Here is an 11,711-nt window from a genome sequence, read left to right as displayed (position 1 = left end):
TACCAACAACCACCCAATTACTTGCAACAGTATCCCAATAACCCCAATCCACCCAATCCTCCTCAAGAGTTGACACTTAGACAAATGATGGAAACGGATGTTACTCATACACCTCTTGCTATTGTTTATCCCGCAAACCTCCGAGGGATTGAATTGAAGTCAAGTTTCATCCATCAACTTACCAAGTTCCATGGTTTGGATAGAGAAGACCCTCAAAAGCATTTGAAGTCATTTCATATGATATGTGTTAGCATGTTGCCCGACAATGTGACATTGGATGATTTCAAGTTAATCGCCTTCCCGCTCACCTTGGAAGACAAAGCTAGAGAGTGGTTATTCAACTTACCACCGGGATCTATTCACACATGGGAAGAGTTACTCAAGGCCTTCAATAGCAAATTCTATCCCACCTCCCGCATTTCAAGTCAAAGAAGTGACATTTTGGGGATTCGTCAAGGGGAAAATGAAACATTTCATGATTTTTGGGAGCGCTTCAACAATTTGTGTACAAGTTGTCCTCAACACAATATACCCGAACAACTACTTCTTCAACAATTTTATGAGGGTATGAATGAAAAAGATCGGAGGATGATTGATGCTTCAAGTGGTGGTGACATCTTCAACAAAACCCCTCACGAAATCCGATTACTTTTTGGTACCATTTCTCAAAATCAAAGGAATTTTGGGACTCGAAATGACATGAAGAGAAATTCTACACAAGTGGTTGGTGAAGTTAGCAACACTCAACATTTGGAATCAAATCTCTTGGACTTGACTAATGTGTTAATTCAAATGGTGGTGGGAAGTGGTCAACAATTGATGGTATGTGGTATTTTTGCAATGACGGGCCATTATACGGATAAGTGTCCCACACTTGGAAGTGAACCGGAAGATGTGAATGCAATGGGCGGATATCAAGATCAACCAAGACCCATGGGATTTCAAAACAATTTCAACCCAAATTGGAGGAATAACCAAAACAACCCTTATCCACCAAAGCAAAATCCACCAAATATTTTGATGAGACCCGAACATCCACAATACCCCTCTCAAAAACCTCCATATCCACACAATTCTTATAACCCTCCAAATTATCAACAACCTCCACAACAAGGCCAATCAAGTGGTACCCATCAAATGAGCCTTCAAGAACTTGTCACTTCTCTTGCTCAAAGCCAAACCCAATTTCAACAAGAAACCAAGAATACTTTCTCCAACATTCAAGCACAAATTGGAGACTTGGCAACCGCTCTCAACAAGATAGAACAAAGGGGTAAACTTCCATCACAAACCGAGAAGAACCCCAATGTGAGTGCAATAACTTTAAGAAGTAGGAAAACACTCGGAGAAAGCAACCCTAAAAGAGTTTCAAGAGAAGAAGAAGATGAAGTCATCATGGTTGAACCTTCAAAAGTTGTAGCTCCCCCAAAGGAACCGGTTGTGCCAAACGTTGATCAACCCGACTCTTCCAACAAACCCATCAAACCATTGGTCATACCACCTCCATTCCCTTCCCGGTTAGCCTTTTCCAAGAAGATAGAGGAAGAAAATGAATTATTTGAAACTTTTCGAAAGGTCCAAATCAACATTCCACTATTGAATGCTATTAAACAAATTCCAAGTTATGCAAAATTTCTCAAGGATTTATGCACTAAGAAGAGAAAATTCAAGGCAAATGAAAAGATTCAAGTCAATGCAAATGTGTCTGCGGTTATCCAAAAGAAGTTACCTCCCAAATGCAAGGATCCGGGAATATTTGCTATCCCTTATACCATTGGTGATTTGCATGTCAAAAGTGCCATGTTAGATCTTGGAGCCTCGATCAATATGATGCCATATTCGGTTTTTCAATCTCTCAATGTTGGACCTTTGGAAGAAACTGGAGTAATCATTCAATTAGCAGACAAGTCAAGTGTGTCTCCAAGAGGAGTGTTAGAGGATGTGTTAGTACAAGTTAATCAACTTGTTTTTCCGGCGGATTTTTATGTCATTGATCTTGAAGAGAAGACTCCTTCCAAATCATCAATGATCCTCCTTGGAATACCTTTCATGCATACCGCTCACACAATCATTGATGTCCATAAAGGAAAGATAACTATGGAGTTTGATGGAGAAACCATTCACTTCAACATCTTTGAAGGAATGAGCTACCCTAGTAACATTTCTCCATTGTATCGGGTCGATGTGATTGAGCCAATAAACAGGATAAGCCCTAATGTATGCACAGACAAGATAATCATGGAAGATGATTGTAATCCTAAGAGGGAACCTCAAAGAAGATTGGATCCTCCAATGATGGAAGTGGTGAAGAAGAAGATAATTAAAAGGTTCAAAAGGTGCAAAGAGAAGAAAAAGGAATTTCATGACAAGCACATAACCCAAAAACACTTTATTCCGGGTCAAAAAGTTCTTCTTTATCATTCACGTTTAAAGCTATTCCCGGAAAATTGCGATCTCGATGGCATGGACCTTTTATTGTTATAAAAGTGTTTGATCCTAGTGTGGTTGAAATCAAGAGTTTAGAAACAAACCAAATCTTCAAAGTGAATGGGCACCATTTGAAACTATTTTATGAAGGTTTTGACACAGGAGAATTCGACAACGTAACAATGGAAACACCGATTTACGAAGGTTGACGGAAGCGGGGCTATGTCTTGGCAAAGACGTTAAATAAATGCATTGTGAATAAATAATCTACGCTTGAAGTTTTGGGTGTATCTAAACGTGAAGTTGGCCTAAAAATAAGCATATAGGAGTCTTCTAGTGATTTTGGTGAAGTTTGAAAATTTCCAAAAATTTGACTTTTGCGCGGGTACCCGCGCAGACTTTGCGCGACCGACCCCAGCCGTGCAGGTCCCGAGTTCCAAATTACACCAACATGGGGTGCTCTCTGATTGCTGTGCGCGGGTGCCCGCATAGCCGTTGCGCGACCGACCCCCAGCCGCGCAGATTCCGAGTTCCAAATTACCCTAACATGGGATGTATTCTGACATGTGCGCGCGGCTGCCCCCCCCCCCCCCCCCCCCCCACCCGCGCAAAGTTAGCGAGGGTACCCACGCAAATATGTCATTTCATAAGAAAATTTCGAGCCATTTCATATGCGTCCTTTGTGTGACCAAGCTTTCATCCATGTGTATTTAGACGGCCAAGAACTCCATCCAAGCATCATTATGCAACCCATGTGTTGCTTCCATACCGTCCACACGTGCCTCCTCCACCTTGATCCCGGTACAATCCTTCCTTACTCTCATCCTAAGCATTGAAGACAATGCTTAATTTTAAGCTTGGGGTGAGGTAATCTAATCTTTTATTTTTATTGCATTTAGGTTGTATATAGTTGCATCTAGACTAAGTCATTTAGGGCATTCATAAAAAAATTGCATAAAAATTTCAAAAATATTGCATATTTTATTTCTTTCTTTTCTAATTTTCATACTTTTTAGATGCATTCTAGGTTAGGTTCATGCATTTTTGTTCTCTCTTGTCTTCTCATCCCTACAGGTACCATAGCGCCGAGTCATAAGTATTGAATCATTGATTGGTCCCGGGTCTTGATATGGAATTCCTTGTATTTGATGAATGGGACACGTTTTGAGCCTCACAAACCACTTTAAGACCGCTTGTGTGGGGGTCAGATGCAGGTAGCTTGATTGGGTCTAGGTGCGGAAGGATGTGGTTGGTCATGCCAATGTGTGCGAGCAAAGACTAGCCCGGTAAGGTATTTTGAAGACATTGAAGACTCGCATCTTGGTTTTGGAGGGAGTACCCCTTAGTACTCCCGAGTCTCGTCCGAGCCTTGCTTAGTTAGGTTCTCACCACCTTTTTAGGATAGGTTATTTTTTTAGGAGTCTAGAGTAGATAGTTAGATAGATTTTGTTTATCACACCTTGCATTGAGGTGCTTGATGAACTTTGAAGTGGGTCCCCCAATTCACATCTTTTGGGACCAAGTCTTTTCGGTAACACCCATTTTTGAGTCATATCCCACCCTTTTTAGTTGATCTTGGCACATTGTCAATGATCATTAGGTGTTCATATTAGCCTCTATCTATCACTCAATTTTCACTATTGGAGTCCTATGTTACTTGGTGAAATTCCTTAGACCTTCCAAGAAGCAACACAAAGAATGAAGAAATTTGAAAAAGTGAAGAAAATAAGAGCCTATTAAAGATGATTCAAGAAAAGAAACAAAAACAAAGAAGAAAAATGAATAAAAAAGAGCAACACAAAAAGAAGAACAAGATTCCAAGTTCAAGACTTATGTTATATATCTAGTTTGAAAAAAAATTCAAAAAAAAATGGATGTCAAGCAGCAAATGTGATTGAAGACCCAATAACAGAAGTTCAAGATTGAAGATTTAGGTTGTTAGGTTTAGATTTAGGTTTAGTAGAGTTTTTATTATTTTATTTTATTTTTGATTTTTGGTGAGAAAAGGCCCCGATGATGAGACGGTAGACTGTAAAGGACAGTACAAGGGAGAAGCCTCTGAAACCGGATGTTTGCCCGGAGGCCGTGCTGCAAAACCCTATTTCATTATTATACACTTTGGCCTGACAAATGTAGGAATCATAGTGTGTGAAGAGGCGCCTTTCCTTCGTGCACTATGGTCTACATTGGTGATTTAAAGTGCCCCTACTGGGCGCATCTCTGTTTCCTTTGTCTTGCACACCGCGACCGCATCCAGCCGTGATCTATTCGCCCATCAAGTGGTTGAGAATGTGGTTTATGGTTCTAAAGCGGGGAACATTTTGAAGATGCATAGGGTCCATTGAAGGACTAATTCTGACAATGTTGACTGATGTTGACCAAGTTCTATGGTATCTTTCTTTTTCCTTTTTAGATAGTTCATCCCGAGCTCATTTTTAGTCTTGTTCTAACTTGAGGACAAGTTAGGTTTAAGCTTGGGGTGATTTGATAGCTTATTTTATTTCCTTATTTTTATTAGTTTATTTTAGATTTTTAGATCTTTTTATCATTAATGCATTGTATTTTATTTATTTTTCTTTAGTATGGATCGTACCGGGTGGTTGTTATGTTGCATGAGATATTTTGTAGGTTTTTCGGTGCTTGTTGCGGTTGCGGGTTGATTGGAGACGGGCTTAGTGGGCTCCCGAGGCATTATTGGGCTTGGCGGAATCAAAGAGGAATAATTGGGCTTTGAAAGTTATTGGCTTGGATTATTTGGGCTTGTGAAGATGGATCATAAAATTCAAATTTTGGGCTTGGAGCATCCATTTGGTGGCTAAATGATGATTGGTGCATTTCAAATCACATGGACAAGGAGGGGGACCAAAGGAATCTTTGGTAGTGGAAGGGTGGAGTGGCTTGGTGGACCAATAGCATTACAGCAACATTTGCGCGGGTGGAATTTTCGTCGCGCGGGTACCCGCGCAACTGCCCAGTTTAGGCATTTTGGTCATTTGGCTTGCCATAACCTTTGGGCATCAGATCTAGAGGCTAATTCACGATTTTCCACCATTGGAGACCTGCAAGAGGCGAATTTGGGAGCTAGAAATCATTTCCTTTCATCTTTCCAAATCTTAGGTAGTTTCTTTATGCAATTAGATTATTGTTCTTGTTACTTTGTTGCCATGAGTGGCTAATACTCTTATTTGGTTGACTTTGGCTGAAAACCAATGAATGTTTGTGGGTTTTGAAGGATTTATGTTGATTATCAATTTATTCCATGTTTAAGATTCTAGTTTACAATTCTTATGCTTATTTGATGCTTTGATCATGAGCTTAGTATTTGATTGAGCAATGGTTGATTTATTTCATTGATTTTGCATTGGATCATTGAATTTATCTAGAACAAAGGCTTTATGATGGTAAAAATCATCTCTAGCTTATGAATCATATATCCTTTATGGATGTGTAAGCATTTGACATCCTCTAGGAATTGGGAATTCCTTCGTTCTTAAGGCTAATTGATTTCTTGGGATTAATTGCTTCAATTGACCCTTGATCTTAATTAAGAAGGTGTGTTGTGGGCTTCCTCAACCTCCATACTACTTATGAGGAATCTTGGCATATCATGCTTCATGATTGCTATAACCAATTTGGGATGAAGGATAAGCTTTATATTAGATCCTAATGATAAACACACAAATGTTCATTGTGTTGAATTGCCTTAGTTAACCAATTATTCCCAACCTTTGAGCATCTCATCAACTTGCTTAATTGCAAGGTTTTTAGTTATTCAAGTATTTTAATTTTCAAGTAATCAACCCCCCCCCCCCTTTTAGTTTAATTGTAGTTAATTAGTTTAATTTCACTAGTTCTATTGAATTGCATTGGTGATTGAATACAACCATTTCCCCGAGGATCGATACCCCTTTTTACTATTATATTACGTTTATTTAGCAATCAAATGGTGTAATTTGCTTGGTGGGCTTGACATCCCATCACCGCCTCAACCCAACCCCAGTCCAACAACCATGTGCACATAAACATAAAATCATATAGCAATTCACAACTAATCAACCGATCTAGCAGATCACATAACATAGCAACATCCTAATCAGGATACCGACCTAACCGGTCACTAGCATAGCATCATCCTATATACCATGATACTGACCTTAACCAGGTCTCTAATATATATCATCCTAACTACCCGGATGCATACATAGCCAAGCAATAACATAACAAACAACTACTCGGATTCCCATCCGATAAAGGGCCGGCCTTGGTGCCTTAGACCCTGTCGATATAGTGAGGATAACTCACCTGCAACTGTCGACTTGAAGAAATAAGTTCACGCTGCTCCGACCACCAGCACGGACTCCACCACTGATCATTACCAAATAACCAAAACCAATTAACACCAATAATTACCAAAATACCCTAGGAAGTCAATTGGTCAATCCTTGGTCAAAGTCAAACTCCTCAGTCAAAGTCAACCTCCATGACAGACTCTACTCGCCGAGTCAACCCGCTGACTCGTCGAGTCCCTATGCTCTGAAAACTCCCATTACGTGACTCAACTCACCGAGTCATCCCTCAACCCGCCGATTCACCGTTCAACCAGAAAAGGTTGGGATTCCTTGACCAGACTTGCCGAGTCCAAGAACAAACTCGCCGAGTTCAAGGCAATATTCAACAGACTCGCCGAGTTGTTCTTCCAACTCGTCGAGTTCCTGTCCATTTTCATACAACTCATCGAGTCCACCCATGTGACTCGCCGAGTTACTTTGCGACTCAAGACTAATATCATGCCCGACTCGCCGAGTCATCTCCCAGACTCGCCGAGTCCACACGTGACATCTTCATTCAGACGATCACAAGCCATTCCATTGCTTCCAATACATAGATCTGGACTCCTAGGGCCAGATTCACACGTAAAGTTTCCAACTTTACGTGCACGCAAGGCTCAACAAGCTCTAACCAAGCTACAAGAAGGTTTTGGGACAAAGGCACTCTCAAACAAGCCCAAAGACTGATGCTTTCTGCCCTTATGACTCCAATACAACCTAGATCTGAAGTTGCAACTTCAAATCTAATCTTTAAACCCGAAATGAATCCAAACCAAGCTAAAGAATCCCAAGACAACCACCAAGGTTGAACCACAAAGGAAAAATCTTAAGGCAAGAGTTCCTTACCTCAGAGATGTACACAAATCTGATGTAGATCTCAGATCTTTACAAGCCTCTTGATGCTAGCTCCCAATTCTCAAGATCCTTTCACAATTTCCTCTTCTAAGCCCTAATCTTTCCAACAATGAAGCCTCACACGAAATTAGGGTTTTCTGGAACTAAAAGGGAAGGTAGAGAGGCTGAGGGTGGCTATAATGTGCTTTATATATGGCACAAACCCCGGATTAGGGTTTTTCTCCCGTCAACACCAACTCGCCGAGTTGGTCACTTAACACGCGTCCTGAATCGCGACCCGACTCGCCGAGTCTATCCATCGACTCGCCGAGTTGACCTTCCTTTTTTACACTTAGAACCCTGAGCTTGTACTTCTGAACTCGGGATGTTACAAGCAGCATACCTCACATCATGAGTTCAGTTAAATTAGAATCTTCATCAAATCCATTTTCACTTCGTGACCCTTCAATGGTCATGTCGTGAGCCTTGTTTTTTCCCAAAAACATGCCTTTGACTCCCTGAAGCCCTAAATCGACCCAATCCGGAAAACCGGGTGTTACACTGCCACAACTATCCATCAAGGGAAATGATATCGGTGGTGCAGATGAGATCAAACGGCTTCACGAGGATGGAACTTTGTTTAAGTTTGTGAAGGATTTTCTTGTTATTGATCCTGGTTTTTTTTTTTTTTTTTTTGCGATAATTGTAGGGATGCAAAATTTATGCCATGCCCAAATTGCAGTGGGAGCAGGAAGGTTTTCGAGGAAGAAGAAGAGAGATCAATTAGGTGCCCTAATTACAATGAGGATGGATTGATCAGGTGTGCAATTAAAATGTTCGTAAATTGTCTTTTAGGTGAAATGACGAAAATACCCTCATGTGCAAGGCACATGGGGGCATGTTAATGTTGCTTTAGCGAACATCCAACCCAAGGTCCATTTGCATTCAAGGTTTCGTCCGTATGTACCATTTGAGGAAAAAAAAAGGTTTCGTAAGGATTAATTCAAGGAAAAAATACAAACTTAAAGGACCATTCGTATAATTTAGTAAAAGATGTACCTAAACACAAGGACCAAAATTGAAAACTCTGCTCAGTCCGTCGTCCGTGACTCCACGCTCCCTAAAATTGCGTGGATCCGCAGTACCCCACTACTCCCATTTCTCTCTCGCTTTTTCTCTCCCTACGTTTCAGAGCGAATATCGATTGGGCAATTTTTCGATAAATCCGATATATACTTCCCCTACGCAAAGGAGTGAAATTCAATCCCTCGATCTCCCCCCTTCAATTCAACAAAACCCTAATCTGATCTTTGTCTTTGACAAAAATCTAACCCTGTAAACTCCTCCCAAGGATTGTCAGGTATGATTTGTTTTTAACCAGTCTATTTCATCTTTTAGTTGGTGACTGTGTTTCGAATAATCATTTGATTTGATTTCTTTCAACGGATTATGACAGAATTGTAAATTTTACGTTTTTGAATCGTAGATTGCAGTTGGTTAGATTTCACTTGCTTTTCGATTTTCTATATTAAAACAAATTAGTTTTGTGTCCTTATGCTTCGGATTCGAAAGAATCTTATTTATTTATTCATTTCCATCTCTTGTTCCCCTGATGATTTCGATGTGGCACCTTATCTTTGATCTCTACTGGATCCAGATTTGTTTTGAAGTTTAAGTGGTTTGGTCAATTTTGCAGACTTCATGTTTGATAATTTTACTTATGTTACTTGAGCTTGCTTCCGTTGCTCTAATTTGTTTGTAATTGCCTTTCTAGATGATGATCCACATAATGAATTTCAGCAATTACTTCTCAATAATTCAATTATCACAAGTGTTCTCTTAGGCTAGCAAAATGTAGCTTGTTTTGATATATTGATCGACATGTTATGCTGTAATTTGTTTGTGTGAATTGTGATTAATATTATTCGATCAATTCTTGGAACATGGAAAGTAAATTAATGCTTAATTACATAGTTTGCAGCTTATTTGTAGTTACTCCAGAGAACTTAATACCATATTTATGCAAAATACCTTATACATGTATATGCATTCAGATCCTTCCTACAACTCACTATCTTTCAAAAGATACAATTTTGCGTGTTTATAATTGTTCTTTTCGGACATTGTGATTTACCATTTTTGACTTTCTACTTTCTTGAAAACTTATTTCATCCCAAATCTCAAAATTATCAATCTTTTTCTGTTTTCACATCAGGTTAACTTCTTCAAAAAAAGAATGGCAAAAAGTGCCAGGGGAAGACGTAGAACCGCTTCAAGCCACCACAGAACCACCCCATACCCACACCCACACCTCACCTGCCGCCACGTCTCCGGCGACCTCACCGGAAAACCAAAAGACTGGGAAGACATAACCTGCTCAGTGTGCATGGAATACCCCCACAATGCTGTCCTCCTCCTCTGTTCTTCCCACAACAAAGGTTGCCGCCCATACATGTGCGGCACCAGCTCCCGCTACTCCAACTGTCTCGACCAGTACAAAGCCCACCACCACCCTCCTCCGCCCCCAGCAACCGGTGGTGGTGGTGGTGGTGGTTCGCCACCACCACCGGTTGAGAAAATCAAAGAAGGGGCGGAGCTCGCCTGCCCACTCTGTCGCGGGCAGGTGAAAGGGTGGACAGTGGTGGAGTCTGCTCGTGAGTATCTTAATTTAAAGAAAAGAAGTTGTATGCATGATGAGTGTAGTTTTGTTGGGGTGTATAAGGAGTTAAAGAAACACGTGAGAGAGGTGCACCCATCGGCTAAGCCACGTGAAGTGGACCCCGACCAGGAGCAGAAATGGCGGCGGCTCGAGCAGGAACGTGAGCGGGAGGATGTGATTAGCACCGTCACCTCTTCAATGCCTGGTTCCGTGGTATTCGGTGATTACGTCATTGAACGGAATCCATACGGTTTGGATTCCGACGATGATGATGGTTTAGGGAATGTCGGAATCAATAATAATTTCATGAATATGCTTCTTTTGTTTCACGCGTTTGGTCATGGTGGAGACACAAGAGTACTTGATGCTGATGATGATGAAGATGATGATGATGATGGTGGTGGTGGTGGTGATGGGATGTCATTGGTGAGCCGTTTGAGGCGGCAGGGTAGGGTTATTTTGGGAAGATCGGGGAGGAGGAGGAGGAGGAGGAGATTGGGTGGTGAAAGATAGATGTATGATAAGAAAGTGAATGTAAAGAAGGGAATCATGAAGATAAAAGGTTTTTAGGGTTTTAATTAGTTTTTTAGGAGTGATAAAAGGAGAAGTGGTTTCGATGCTTCCCTGTTGTCATCAATCAACAATATTTGTTGATGTGTATGACTGGAAGAAGCTTGAAAAAGAAAATTGGAGCTTCTTTTTTTTTTTATATGTAAACTTTTGTTTGACAAAAAATGTTTTAATTTGTGTTTGTAATTTCCTGATTCCCTGGATTTGCTATGTTCATGAGATTTATGAATCCGAAACATTCTTTAAATCTTGATGTAAATATGCAATTGATTGATTTAGATGTTTGTTGGATGGATGGATGTTAAAAAAAAAGTATATGTCTCCTATGGCGTGTTTAGTTCATGAATCAATGGAATCGGAATTTGAGATTCTATTCCGTGATTTGTTTGGTTGTTGAATGAATAGAATTCAATTTTGTAGGAATCCATCATTCCTGAAATGGATTCAATTACATAGTTCTTTTTTCTATTAAAAGACCAAAATACTGGACATGTTATAAAATTCAATTATATATTGAGTAAATTACATGTTTAGTCCTGGATGTTTCTTCAACGTAGCACCTTTCTCAAAAATATGGTCCATGTTTCAAACTAAATTACAAGGTTTGGTTCCTAACACTAACCTCCGTTTGTTTTATTATCACCCTTATGTGTCATGCACATGAGGGTAGTTTCAGCTTTTCACAATGCTATTTCCCTTTTGAAGATTAAAAACATGACAGTCCTTCACCACCACCAATGTCCAATCCAAACCAAAATCAAATGAAAATCCTAAGCAAATTAGAAATCTACAAATTAAGACAAGCATGATCATGTTATTCTTGACTGAAACCCATAAACTGAAACTTGATGATACCAACCTAAAATTTGAAATTTGATTAGCATGATGAACCC

General features: G+C 40.1%; 2 protein-coding genes across 2 annotated transcripts; both read left to right on the top strand.

Annotated features, from left to right (window-relative positions):
- The first annotated feature begins 699 nt into the window (after positions 1-699).
- On the top strand, positions 700-2,484 carry LOC128129270 (uncharacterized). Its single transcript, XM_052767896.1, has one exon. The coding sequence runs from the start codon at positions 700-702 to the stop codon at positions 2,482-2,484; it is 1,785 nt and encodes a 594-aa protein (XP_052623856.1).
- A 6,246-nt stretch (positions 2,485-8,730) lies between these two features.
- On the top strand, positions 8,731-11,115 carry LOC111903449 (uncharacterized). The gene is made up of 2 exons (XM_023899223.3): positions 8,731-8,949; positions 9,805-11,115. The coding sequence occupies exon 2, from the start codon at positions 9,826-9,828 to the stop codon at positions 10,759-10,761; it is 936 nt and encodes a 311-aa protein (XP_023754991.1). The 5' UTR covers positions 8,731-8,949; positions 9,805-9,825; the 3' UTR covers positions 10,762-11,115.
- Positions 11,116-11,711: the final 596 nt, after the last annotated feature.

The sequence above is a fragment of the Lactuca sativa genome, chromosome 9 (assembly GCF_002870075.4).
Source record: "Lactuca sativa cultivar Salinas chromosome 9, Lsat_Salinas_v11, whole genome shotgun sequence".
NCBI classification, from domain to species: Eukaryota; Viridiplantae; Streptophyta; class Magnoliopsida; order Asterales; family Asteraceae; genus Lactuca; species Lactuca sativa.
This window is presented reverse-complemented; position numbering and strand designations above follow the sequence as displayed.

Bases quoted from the DNA above. Each gene is read 5' to 3' on its own strand.
- LOC128129270 (XM_052767896.1), top strand. From the start codon at position 700: ATGAAGAGAAATTCTACACAAGTGGTTGGTGAAGTTAGCAACACTCAA.
- LOC111903449 (XM_023899223.3), top strand. From the start codon at position 9,826: ATGGCAAAAAGTGCCAGGGGAAGACGTAGAACCGCTTCAAGCCACCAC.